The sequence below is a fragment of the Onychostoma macrolepis genome, chromosome 04 (assembly GCF_012432095.1).
Source record: "Onychostoma macrolepis isolate SWU-2019 chromosome 04, ASM1243209v1, whole genome shotgun sequence".
NCBI classification, from domain to species: Eukaryota; Metazoa; Chordata; class Actinopteri; order Cypriniformes; family Cyprinidae; genus Onychostoma; species Onychostoma macrolepis.
The window spans coordinates 26662539-26675662 of record NC_081158.1 but is presented as its reverse complement, the minus strand read 5'-3'; the positions used below and the strand labels follow the sequence as shown (position 1 = coordinate 26675662).

At 37.6% G+C, this 13124-nt stretch overlaps 1 protein-coding gene across 5 annotated transcripts in view; it reads left to right on the top strand.

The window, feature by feature from the left end:
• dyrk2 (dual-specificity tyrosine-(Y)-phosphorylation regulated kinase 2) overlaps positions 1-8178 on the top strand; it is a 28059-nt gene extending 19881 nt beyond the window's left edge. For 4 of the 5 annotated variants that reach the window (XM_058772318.1, XM_058772319.1, XM_058772316.1 and 1 more), the window contains one exon: positions 3527-8178. In XM_058772318.1, the coding sequence (XP_058628301.1) occupies positions 3548-5119 (1572 nt within the window). In that variant the 5' untranslated portion in view covers positions 3527-3547 and the 3' untranslated portion in view covers positions 5120-8178. Of the gene's footprint in view, positions 1-191; positions 246-3526 lie in introns of all 5 variants that reach the window. The other variant, XM_058772320.1, reaches the window with a different exon arrangement.
• Positions 8179-13124: the final 4946 nt, after the last annotated feature.

The window sequence follows — 13124 nt, the reverse complement described above, 5'->3', positions numbered from 1 at the left end:
TTTATTTATACAGTGCTTTTCTCAATAAGTTTGTGTTTGACGGCAGTTTTAGAAAGGATAGTTACTTACAAGTCACAGTGAGCAAGATAGGTTATTGTTACAAGACAGATTATTGTTATAACATATTAACATTGACAGCCCTAAAAATATATATTTATTAAAGTCTTTTTTTCTCTTTCAAATTTTCTTAGGACCCCTAGCACCCACTTCAGTGCTTCATAACATGTGTTGTTCAGAGCTTTGAAGTAATGGTCCATATTGTGTCAATATTGTGAGATATTACACTGGCAATGCATGACAAAGTTTCTGACGTGTGTATATATACTTAAAAATGAAATTTGTTGATGGTGAAGACTGTGGAATATTGGATGTGGTTGGACAAAATCAGCACTTTATTTGTAAGGTATGCATTTTTAAGAGACGGTAGTAAGAAGACCTTGACAATAGATTCAAAATTTTGCAATCCAAAATGCATGCTTTACCCCTTGTTTTGGTAAATAAAACATTCTTTTTGAGGAAAGGAGTATGAGCAGTACTAATGATCAGTAGCTCTCTCTCAGAGTCATTGGCTGATGTATTGTGTGTTGCCATTAGTGGGGGATGGGAAAAGCTCAGGCCATCAGTGTGACGCCAACAGGCACAGCTGAAATCTGTCATCTAGTGAATTTCCTTATGTAAATCTATACATCCAAAATTGTAATCCATTGAGTCTGCATGGCAAGGATATTTTGCATGGTATTAGAATAATAACTATGATATTCTAAGATATAAGCTCATAATAAGCTCAAAATGCATGATAGTCAAGTAATTAGTTTATTAGTAAAGTGTAAAGAGTCGCAGTTCATATAAGTGTATTTGACATGTTATTCTGAATTAAATGCAAGAATTGGATCAATGCCATTTATGACTACTTACCCCGGAGTTCTTTATTTAGCTGTCATTCTGATAGGGGTAAATATAGACACAGGCTCGCATGGTAGGTGCATATGTATGTCTGCATTCTCTTACAAGACAGAAATCCTGCGATACGTTATTATCAAATTACATCAAATTACATTTTAGCATTGTATTTGCAAATCTAGCTCTTAAACCAACATGTATATTTAATGATATTTAACTGATAAGCTACAAATACATTAATGTCTATATGTATGCCCCGTTTCAACGAATAAGTGAAGACCGCGAGGACCTTGCTTTGCTTCCAATTAGGATTTTTTTCAGGTTTCTGAAGATGCAAAATAAGCTTCACATCTTACTGGGAATTATAATTTGTACCTTGCCCTTGCTTATTACTTACATGGTAATTAGGTGTGATTATGAGCTATAATGTGATGATGCTTAAGTTAACAGTAATTTTGAAGGGCTTGTTCCTATACTTGGTTATGTAACAGATTACATCAACAAATTAAAGCTGATTTTGTATATGGTATATAGAGCTGATTATGTATAAGATCTTAAAATTAATTTCTGATGCTTTTCTATTGTCTACCAAATCAAATTATGTATGGCATTTAGTAGGAAACTTGAGGACATAGGGACTTGTTCTGTCTGTATTTGTCTAAAATCTTTTGTCCTGTTAAATTCGAGTGTCATACCTTTCAAAGTCCAGTTAATCTCATTAAGGGCAGTTGAATCACAGCTTTTTTATCACTTCTATCATGCAGTATATGTATTTTGCAGAGTAAGTGAATATTAGAATGATCTCTCAGACCAAATGTGTCTTTTGTTCAGCTCCAGTTGTGTCCTCTACAGCTGTCAGCAAGCATGCCCTTTCCATGACCCCCCACCTGTCCAGATCATGTTAGAATTAACCGACAGGGCAGCCAAGTACAACAAAAGAATTAAATTGAAGCTTTATTCGGATTCACTCTTAGTTCCTACACAAGATGGGAGAGTATCTTGTGTATGATGCATAATCTCTGAAAATGGTTCCTTTAGAAATAGTGTTTTTTTTTGGATGGCTGGTAAATTATTTAGACTACCCTGCTTTAACTAATCCATAAATCAGTGCTTTATATCATTTGCTCATTTGAACTGGTGTGATTTATTGTGTGACACCTAACGATTGGTTTATTGATGTAGGATTAGCTATTGGTTGCATTTATATTTGAATGATACAGTTTTCTAAACCAGAGCCTTGTTGTTCAACAGTACATCATTGTCACTGCTCTTGTCTTGTGTGAGGCAGGGAAAAAGAAATATGGCTGTATATTGAGTGTTTTAAGAGCAGATTGTATCAGAGCCCTTGGATTTAGAGTTCAAGCTGGGTATTACTCTTTATCTTCAGTCAGAGGTGTAGAAACATCAGCACGGACCATCTGGGGGATTAGAGAGAGGTTGAAATGAAAAGGATCTGTAAAAGTCTTGTATTGCCCTGATATGTTGTTTAGTTAGAGATTATGACTCTTTCTGCATGTGAATACGGCATGGCTGAGATTAGACAATAAAGCACAATTAAGTGGATTATGAGCATTACCATTCAAAACACAAAAATAAACACTAATCCATTAAAACTATCAGTCTGAAATAACAGGACAGCAGCCATGTCAAGGGGAGTCATGTTCAAAGGTGTAAGCGTTTTTCTTTTTGTGTAGAAGGAGAAGATTGCCACAAAGGTCTTACTGAAGCAACAGGATGTCTTTGTAAAAACAAGATGCAGAGGTAATCACATTATCAAGGAAGCAAGCATCTTGCCTGGCAGGAGATTCAGGAAAGCAGGAAATTCATGTCTAATGTCCTTGAATAAACAAAAAACTCGCCTTCCATAGCTTTGTGCACAAGTCTGATTTCCCCACCCTAAAAACAAGGTATAACAACAAATAGCATTTAAACTGAAAGGTTAAGAAATTGCATTCTACACCTCAGACACCAATCTTTTAGACCAGTTATATAACATTTTGAAGTAAATTATGCAAACCATGCAGTCATGAACACATTGATTCGTTTGCAATAGTCAAATATTTTATATGATTATGTGAGAAGGATCCATCATGTTTAGTCCAAAGTCAGTGCATAGCAAGGGATACCATTTAGGATAATACATAAGTGCCTCATCTATTTTTATTCTGTACATTTTGTCTTTCAAGCCTTTCTTTTAATTCTGTAGATTATGTGCTGATCTCTGGTCTTTAGGTTAGGAACCTTCATTCCTCTTGATCCAATAAGAATAGACAAGGAGCATTTAGTTGTACCTTGTCCAGGCTTTGCTAAGCACAAGAATCTATTGTCTTGTCTGTTTTTTTTTTTCTTCTTTTTTATTAGTGTATGCAAATACACATGCAATGAAATTTATGCAAGCCTATTGTAGAGAATCATGGAAAAATTGTTAGTCATTCTTACAACAATTGTGTTATCTGACCCCTTGGGTTGAAATGACTTGAATTTTCAATACCTTCAAAAGATTCAATAGCTCTAGTCTGTTTTGTGTCAAATTTAAATTTGGTTTGTTATATCAGCTGTGTTCTCTTAATTTATTTTGTAATCAATCCTTAAATGATGCATGTTGTTTTTGTTTTACCTTATCCAGGCTGGAGGCAGTAAGCACACAATGAATGACCATCTGCACGCCGGGAATCACCAGCAGATCCATGTTCAACAGCTGTTCGAGGAGAACAGCAACAAACGGACAGTGTTGACTGCACAACCCAATGGGTTGACACCCGTAGGTAGAGCAGGTCTGGCCATGCCGGAGAAGCAGCAAGAAAGCAGCCAGTGTCGACAAGGCAGCTCAACTTCCATCAAATCAACTGAAAGCAAACCCAAGCCAGCACCTTTGACTCCTGAGCAGGCCATGAAGCAGTACATGTCTAAGCTTTCAGTTTTTGAACACCAAGAGATCTTCAGCTACCCTGAGATCTATTTTATAGGTCCAAATGCAAAGAAAAGACCAGGTGTAGTTGGGGGTTCAAACAATGGAGGTTATGATGATGATCAGGGCTCCTACATTCACGTGCCCCATGACCATATAGCATATAGGTATGAGGTACTAAAGGTTATTGGTAAAGGCAGTTTTGGCCAGGTGGTGAAGGCCTACGACCACAAGAACCACCAGCAAGTGGCCCTGAAAATGGTACGGAACGAAAAGCGATTCCATCGCCAAGCAGCTGAGGAAATTCGCATTCTGGAACACTTGCGCAAACAGGATAAGGACTCCACCATGAATGTCATCCACATGCTGGAGAACTTCACATTCCGCAACCATATCTGCATGACGTTTGAGTTGCTCAGCATGAACCTTTATGAGCTTATCAAGAAAAACAAGTTTCAGGGCTTTAGTTTGCCACTAGTGCGCAAGTTTGCACACTCCATCTTGCAGTGTCTCGACTCCTTGCACAAGAACAGAATCATTCACTGCGACCTCAAACCTGAGAATATCCTTTTGAAGCAGCAGGGGCGCAGTGGGATAAAAGTTATCGACTTTGGCTCCAGCTGCTACGAGCATCAACGGGTCTACACTTACATCCAGTCACGCTTCTACAGGGCCCCAGAGGTCATTCTGGGTGCTCGATACGGGATGCCAATTGATATGTGGAGCTTAGGTTGTATCTTAGCGGAATTACTTACAGGGTACCCTCTCTTGCCTGGAGAAGATGAAGGGGACCAACTAGCATGTGTCATAGAGCTGCTGGGTATGCCCTCCCAGAAGCTACTGGATTCATCTAAGAGAGCCAAAAATTTTGTCAGTTCAAAGGGATACCCCCGTTACTGCACAGTCACAACCTTACCCGATGGCTCAGTGGTGTTGAATGGGGGAAGGTCACGTAGGGGCAAGCTCAGAGGTCCACCAGGCAGCAGGGACTGGGTGACAGCACTTAAGGGCTGTGACGACCCCCTCTTCTTGGACTTTCTCAAACAGTGTCTAGAGTGGGACCCATCCCTGCGCATGACCCCTAGTCAGGCCCTCCGCCACCCATGGCTCAGAAGACGCTTGCCAAAACCTCCCACTGGGGAGAAAACCACCGTAAAGAGGATCACTGAGGGTACTGGTGCTATAACTTCAATCTCCAAATTACCTCCACCTTCTGGCTCAGCCACAAAGTTAAGGACTAACCTGGCACAAATGACTGATGCCAATGGGAATATACAACAAAGGACAGTGTTGCCAAAATTAGTCAGCTGAACACTAATTTCTTTTTTTTCTTTGAAATTATAATATTGGAAATTGTGCAAAGCTGAGCATTCAGAAGTGTGGCATTTTTAGGAATAACAGTCGTTAATGCATATCCACCATTTATGAACTGCTTCGTAGCACCTTTAGTTGGATTTTTTTTTGGCCAAGAAAGGGGGAACAACACTTTTAAGTTTTTATCTCAGGGCTGTGTTGAGTGCTGCTTTGAAGGAGCATTCATACAATCTGGTCTATAATAACAAAAAGTCCCACTTGGTTTAATACCTAAATCTTGTAGCATAGAAAGTAAATGGCCTCGCCACAATGAAGTAATGGTAGGATACATTGTTTTGTGTGCTTCTGAAATTTTAATCACCTCCCTCAGATCCTGTCAGATAAATAGTGCATTAATGGGCGAGGATTAAAAATGCATTTTACTAAAAGCTATGTGATCTGAGGCTTGTTGCATTTCCCAGCATCATTGTTGTCAATATCAAGAATAGAGAACATACTATGGTAAGAGAAACCGGTCATAATGGAGAGTGGATGTTGCAGACTGTTATGAGGTAGCAGAAAGAAACAATGTTTACATGATAGATTTGGTATGTGCCTATAAATCTCTTGACATTCCTTAAAGAAATTAAATGAGGAAAAGAGAGAGTGTCTAGAGTGGTCTACACTACAGTAGATTGATGGCAAATTTAAAGGAATTGATTTAGTTTGATAGAAACAATACAGTTCTCAGTAGTACTTGACAGGTGTACGTTAATGTAATTATAAGCTGTTCGCTGGAAGAGTTGCTTTTGAACAAGTACTGTCCTGGATGGAAAAAAATGGTGCTTTACCTTTTTTATTTATGATTTTTTTATAGCTTGAAACTTAATGCTCATGGATCAAAACAGTGTTGTGTAATCACAATGAGCGAAGATTGGTTAGTTTGCAAGTTAGGGTCTAGATTTTTTTCGTCTCTAAAGTGAATGCTTTTTTGCAGTGACTAGGACTAAGAACTGAAGAATAGGAAGGCAGGACATTGCATTTACCTGAATGCAAGCAAGTAACGATGTTAATGAAGATCATAATTTTAGGTGGACAATGTTATGGTAGAGCATGACATGTGATTCAAGTCTTGAATCAAATTTATAACCACTAAGACAATACAGATGGCTACATTGCATACCCTCATATTGTTACATAATCATTGTGTGGACTTGCTAATATCAGGCCAGAGTTAAAATTCTAAAAGGTTGTTCCCTTTTTTTATATAATAATAAATAATGTTACAAATAAGTTATTAATAACACTTTTTCCCCAAATCCAGAACAGTTGGATTTGAAAAAAGGCTGGCCATTTTTGTAGCATTTATAACATGGAAAGAATAATTTGATTGACATGGGTGTAAAAGTTTAATAAGTTTATTTATTTCATTTTATTGTCAATGAAGAGCTAACATAGGTGGAACCAGTGGCCTGAATGTGGCTTGTATATCAATCGAGAGATTTATGGTGTAATGCACAAAGAAATATATCTGCCACTACTTTGAGATCATACTCTAGCAGGAGGTAGTCCTGCTTACTTTCAAGCAGCCACAGATTGTGGGGGTGTGGATGGGGGTCAAACTACGGGCTGTCAGGGAGACCAGCATAGCTGTAATGCTCGTGTTGATCCCTCACCCCCCACTGGAGACTGACACAGTGCCCTCCAGGCCTACTGCACAGGGGCTCAGGGCCCTTTGGACACCCATAGTGCTTTATAGATACAGAAGTTACCTGCTAACATCAGCAGGCATTTCACAATGTACTTTACACTTTTTTTATTGTTCTGTGAATTGACAGCAGTGTGGAATAATTGTGCCCTTAGGTTTAATACAATGTGCCTTTGGTTATCAATGCCATTCAGTTGATTTCAAACAACGATTCTCCCCTCCATTTACTTTGAAAGACTCATGGTGATTCTCTTGCACATGTTTGAGCATCGCCCCAAAGATACTTCCCAAACCTCATTAAATGGGACATGGGAATAAGTGGCCGCACAGTTGAGGTTGTACATGCAGTTTGGACACTCAATGTGATTTGAGAGGAGAAATAGCATTTGGGCCCTTTTCCAACAGGGATGTCTTAGTAAGAGACAACAGTTACTACAGTGACATAGAACAAGTGTCTTCAGCACTGCATTCATGTTGTCTTAACATCAAAGTATTTGAGGAGATATATTTGGTTAATTTTATTACAATAGAAATAAGAACACATTTTAATATTTTACCTCAGACTGTTGTAATATTCTTGTACTTTATTAATCCAGGGCATTTGGTACATACCAAAGTGCATTCCTTTCTGTGTTAGTGGCTATGAGGGAAAGAAGCCAGAATTTCTCTTTTTACCTGATCAAGAGGCCATCAAGCCACTCAAGGGCATGTCTTGAAATTGATAATCCTCTGTGGAGAGGCAATGATAGGGGAAGGATGCTTGAGCTCTATTAGACAGTCACATCACCTGTTAAAATGTCTGACAGATGTAGCATACCTCCAAACCTCTGTTACTTCACATGGTTGGATGTATCTCTAGAGCAGTGAAAACTGCAACCCCAAGAAATCCACAGCGAGTCAGTTGTCATCCAAGTGTAGCATTGTTGAGGAAAATCAAACTACATGGCTGAAAGTTACATTTGAAAACAATGTGCTTTTTACGATTTTTAAATGTATGCCCTAACTCTTGAATCTAGCTACCCACTGTCAACTTCGGTCAGTTCTTTTTTTAAAACGAATCTTTAAACGGAGGAACAAAGTTGACGTTGTTTATATTCAGCCACAGAAACGTACTGTACATATGTGAATTTGTTGAGAATTTGATGTGGATGTGTACATATGTATAATGTTTTAATTTTGTGAAATGCTGCTGAAAACACTACATATATTGCTGTAGTGGGGTTTTATTGTTGGCGGCCAGTTTAATGATACTGTATGTATTGTACAGCTGACAAAAGAAGAGTTTTTTTTCTAGTGATCATTTGTTAAATTTTATTGTTGTGGCTGGAATATATTAATAATAAAAGTTTTAATGTCCATCTTTACTAAATGCTTTTGTTGTGACTTTATTAAGCAATCTGAAAAACCTCAAATCTAAGCCAGAAACTAATGGCTTGTTCTGTATGTCAGTTCAGATCATCTGTGTGACAGAATGCTTTGACCACACGTTAGCAAGGGGTGGTGTGGTATAGTGGATACTGCTTAAGATAAAGAAACCAGAGGGTTGATGGTTCAGTTCACAAAGAACTAACACTATTGAGGCTTTAAGTCACTTTAGAATAATCAAGTAAGATAACTATAACCATAAAGTTTTAAAAATCTTTCTAACTTTCATACCATAACTATAAAGATAACACAAAGGAACAATATTGTTGGAATCATTTTCAGACTATTTTCCCAGCTGATGAATGATAAAAACATTGGGAAATAATCCAAATCTGCCTGACTTTAAAGAGTGCCTCTGCACTGTGCTCACATAATAGTGTAAGTGTGCATGTTGAATAAACGGTCAAAAAAAATTATTATAGTTATCATTCTTGGTGTGAACAGTCTTAACCCCAAGGAGGTTTGATAACTACAGAGAAAAGAGTACATTTCTACAATAATCAAGTCATTGGAACCAGGTGGTCAAATCAAGGTGCAGGTTTGACCAGCTTTGCCATGGAAAAAGATGCATGCAATTTTAGCTCTTGTCAAAAGAAGATCTGTTTAAAGGGCTGCAAAAGGATTTCTAAGGATCTGGGTATTCAGTACTAGTCCACATTCAGGTACACAGTTAACAAACTAAGGGAATTCTGCAATGGTACTCTTCTAGGAACCTCCGATTGACAGTTGGCCTGTAAGCAACATTTGAGTTTGATATTTCAATATAATACTGTTCATCCATTTTGATAAATACTACAGTAGCTTGGGCTAATAAAACTGGGGGAGGAGAACTTAAAAGCATGTCAGCATTATTCATAAAAGTACTGTCTAGTGAGCCCTTTTCATCTTTTATCATGTTGTATCAATGCAGAATTCTGTGTGCACTGTTGTGGTTTTCCTTAAAGCAGCTTTAACTTTCCTTAAAGGAACTTTGTGCTATTAATAAAGTATAGAGAGACTACAAAGTTGTTTTACCTGTAACAAGCAGCACAAAACCACTAATGAGCAGCAGCCTGTTGTAAATTTTAGAGATTCTGAGAGTGTGGATTTATTTTGGCGGTTGTTTTTTGTGCACAGCATGGCTGCATTTATTATTTACAGGAAGTTTAGAAACTCCCACTTATAAATGGTAATGGACCACCCATTGACTATGTGTTTATGCTACTTTTCTTGAGTCATATCCTTAGGCAATAAAAAACAGAGTGGGCAAAATCGATGCCAACAGTACTCTAGCTAGTGCAAATAAATGAGTCATTGGCAGAAATCTGAAAGCTGCTTCACTCCTATTTCAAGTGCACCAAAAGGTGGGAGAATGTCTGTGATTCCTCAGCTGATGTCTAATGTACCAATTTGTGGGATGTGTTTTAATAAAAAGTCCCCTCTCTTTTGATAATTACCAGCAACCAATCATAAATATTGCATTGTGGTAGCTTTCTAAAGCAGAGAAATTCTCAACTACTCTCATTGACTTTAATAAAGGTGTTCCTCGGTAGAAAGTCTTGGCATCAGTGTAAATGTGTTTTCTGTAGTGCTAATTAATTCAGGGTTGACATGAATGGAAAGCGCTGAGAATTTGTGGTGTGCTGGTTCTTTTATAAGACTTGAACAGGAAGTTGTGTTGCTGTCTATGCCAATTATGGTTTAAAGGAAGACTATTAATAGGCTTTCCAAATGCTTTGCGGTAATGATTGGGATTTGATTGGGCTTCTAACATGTCAATTCTTTGATCAGTTCCAACCACAGGCTACCTTTTCTTCTTCTAGGCCATAATTACTGTCCAATCGTGCATATTTTTGTTATCAGTGTATGATATCAGAAATTAGTCTTGCTCCAACATCTAAGTCATTCATGAAGGCAATACCATTCAACTGAGAGATGGAAAATATCTTGGTGTCTTGAATATATTCCTTGTAGAGTACCAAAAAAAATTGCACCAATCCTGGGTTTTAGGTACCATGAAAGTGTTTTGGCTTTTAGCTGCATTCATTGGCATAGTAACTTACACTGCACAGCTAACCTGCTCCGGGGCTCTGCTCTCAAACTGAAATTGGACCAGTCAGATGTGAGCAAAGTGACACATGTCTGACACAAAAAAGTCACTCCCCCAGTTTATTTTGCTCCAAATTAAAGGTCACTAGTACAAAAAAAAAAATTGGCTGGCTTTAATGATAATTATATTATAATTAATCCATTACACACAATACATTTTAGTTTAACAGTTATTATAAATCATTTATTTTAAATGAATGTTAATATACACAGATCGTATGTAATATAAATAAGCTGTAGAATCAATAGATATTGCTTTAAAAATGACTATGTGACCTTACATGTTCGAGTCTCTTTTGCTGTATATTTCCAACTATATAAACTAACTTAAGTTTTACTTGTGACTGCACTGATAAAGCAAGATAATTTCTTTTAGTTGTCCTCTTTCATGAACAAGTATGTTTTTTTTCTTTCATTGTAAATGCATTTAAATTCATCATATACTTCAATCTCCTAACCTTTAGCAAAACCTTTAACCTTTAACCAAGGCTCGTGATTGGCTGGCTGTTCGCCAGTGATTCATGTGCATGTGCTCCACAAACTCAGGATCAAAGCCTGAGTTGACAAAGAAAGTTGATGATCAGCATCATGGTACCAACAAAGCCGGACTGGAGTGGTTTGGTTTTGTCAACTCGAAACTAATCCTGTAACTCTGAGTTTGTTCATCTACCATCATGGTACAGGCCCCAGCTATGAATCTTTCTTGATCCTTCCAATTCTTTGCAATGCTAAGTAACATATTAAGCCGACAACGTTGATTTCAGAATATGAGCTCAGCTGAACAATAACAACTACAAGATGACTGTTAACTAAAGCAAACTTTCCAGTTTATTTTATGTCAGTTAAATGACTCATGAAATAAAGCAGTCAAATTAGCATAACTCAGAGACAGGAGGCAGAAGGGATTTTTCTGTTGTTTTGGCTGATTGGCCTTTCTTCATTTTTGCTGGGCAAGCGAGTGTGGGAAGAATGCCCATGTGATAGGCCTCTGTAAACAAACAGAGCTGGTGATGTCATACCACTGGAATGCAGAGGAATGCATTTTACAGACTGAGGTTGCCGTGTATAGGGGTATTCCCCCAGAGAGTAAGATAAACCATCAATGTTGACTCCTCTGTTTAATCATATCCCTTTAAATTTCTTTAAAATAAATTAGTTTTAAGTATATAAATGCCGTTAGATGTTTTTGAGACTGATATATTAAAGAATTTTTCATTTAAAACAAAGAGTGGTTGTCCATTCAGATTACTCTAGTTGACAAGAAAATAAATAAATAAATAAAAGCTCAGTTGCAGAAATATGACTCCTGACAGTATTTTCAGCTTTATGTTCTAGTTCATAACCTGGTGGTCTTGTCTAGACTGCCATCTCATCCATGGACATTTATGCATAGGTAATTATTATGCTGTTCATGCTGCCAGCCAAATAGCTCTTTGGCCTATTGGGGCACGAGGAACAGGCTTTCTAAGAAGTAGAGTAAATGAGGATTCTGTGGGACAGTCTCGCCGACCTTTGAGCTGGAGGGAGTGCAGCTCCTCTTCTTTAAAGTTAGCTCGTCAGCTAGAATAGGTCTCTAGGTCTCTCGTGGTCAGACAGCACCTGATACCACCCTTGGTCCTCACATCAACTGAATGATATGACAATGATCAGTGTCTACAAGCCAAACATTGTTGAGAGGAGCAGGATTCTCTGTCCTAAAGCCTTAGAGTGCCATTCAAAACACCACCCGCATTCTACATCTCTTGTAAACTTACACATGGTATGTTTTCATCATGCATCATTACACAGCTCTTGCACCGAGAAATAATCTAGTTATGAACTCAAATCTTCCATAAAAAAAGTGATTGTAATTTTCACTCATTTTAATATACAAACCCGCTCCCCCCACTTTTTGTTGGTTTTGATTTGTTTTGCATTTGACTGCTTTTTTACTGCATTTTCTTAAATGAATTTCCTAGTACAAAGATATGCTAAACTTGTCTGTTTAATATCTGGCAGTGGGCCAGTAAATGCAGCTAATCTTCCTCAGCAGGCGCTGTCGTCAGTAATGATGTCAGCTGATTTGAGGGTCAGGGGAGGGCCTGAGACCCTTAGTGAAAGAACTTAATTTCTCTTTGCCTCTGTATTTATGTAAGTGTTAAATACTAAGCTGTTTTCTCTCCCATTTACAAAGATCTGAATTAGCTGTATATTTTTATATTAGTTTATAATCCTTAGATTAAACAGATTAAACAATTAAACAGGTTTTGTATTTGTAAATTGCACTTAAGCACTATTTAAATACATCTGAATATCCGTTGCAACACAGATAAAATTATTTTATAGATCACAACTCTATACAGGTGCTGGTCATATAATTAGAATATCATCAAAAAGTTGATTTATTTCACTAATTCCATTCAAAAAGTGAAACTTGTATATTATATTCATTCATTACACACAGACTGATATATTTCAAATGTTTATTTCTTTTAATTTTGATGATTAGAGCTTACAGCTCATGAAAGTCAAAAATCAGTATCTCAAAATATTAGAATATTACTTAAGACCAATACAAAGAAAGGATTTTTTGGAAATCTTGGTCAACTGAAAAGTATGAAAATGAAAAGTATGAGCATGTACAGCACTCAATACTTAGTTGGGGCTCCTTTTGCCTGAATTACTGCAGCAATGCGGCGTGGCATGGAGTCGATCAGTCTGTGGCACTGCTCAGGTGTTATGAGAGCCCAGGTTGCTCTGATAGTGGCCTTCAGGTCATCTGCATTGTTGGGTCTGGTGTCTCTCATCTTCCTCTTGACAATA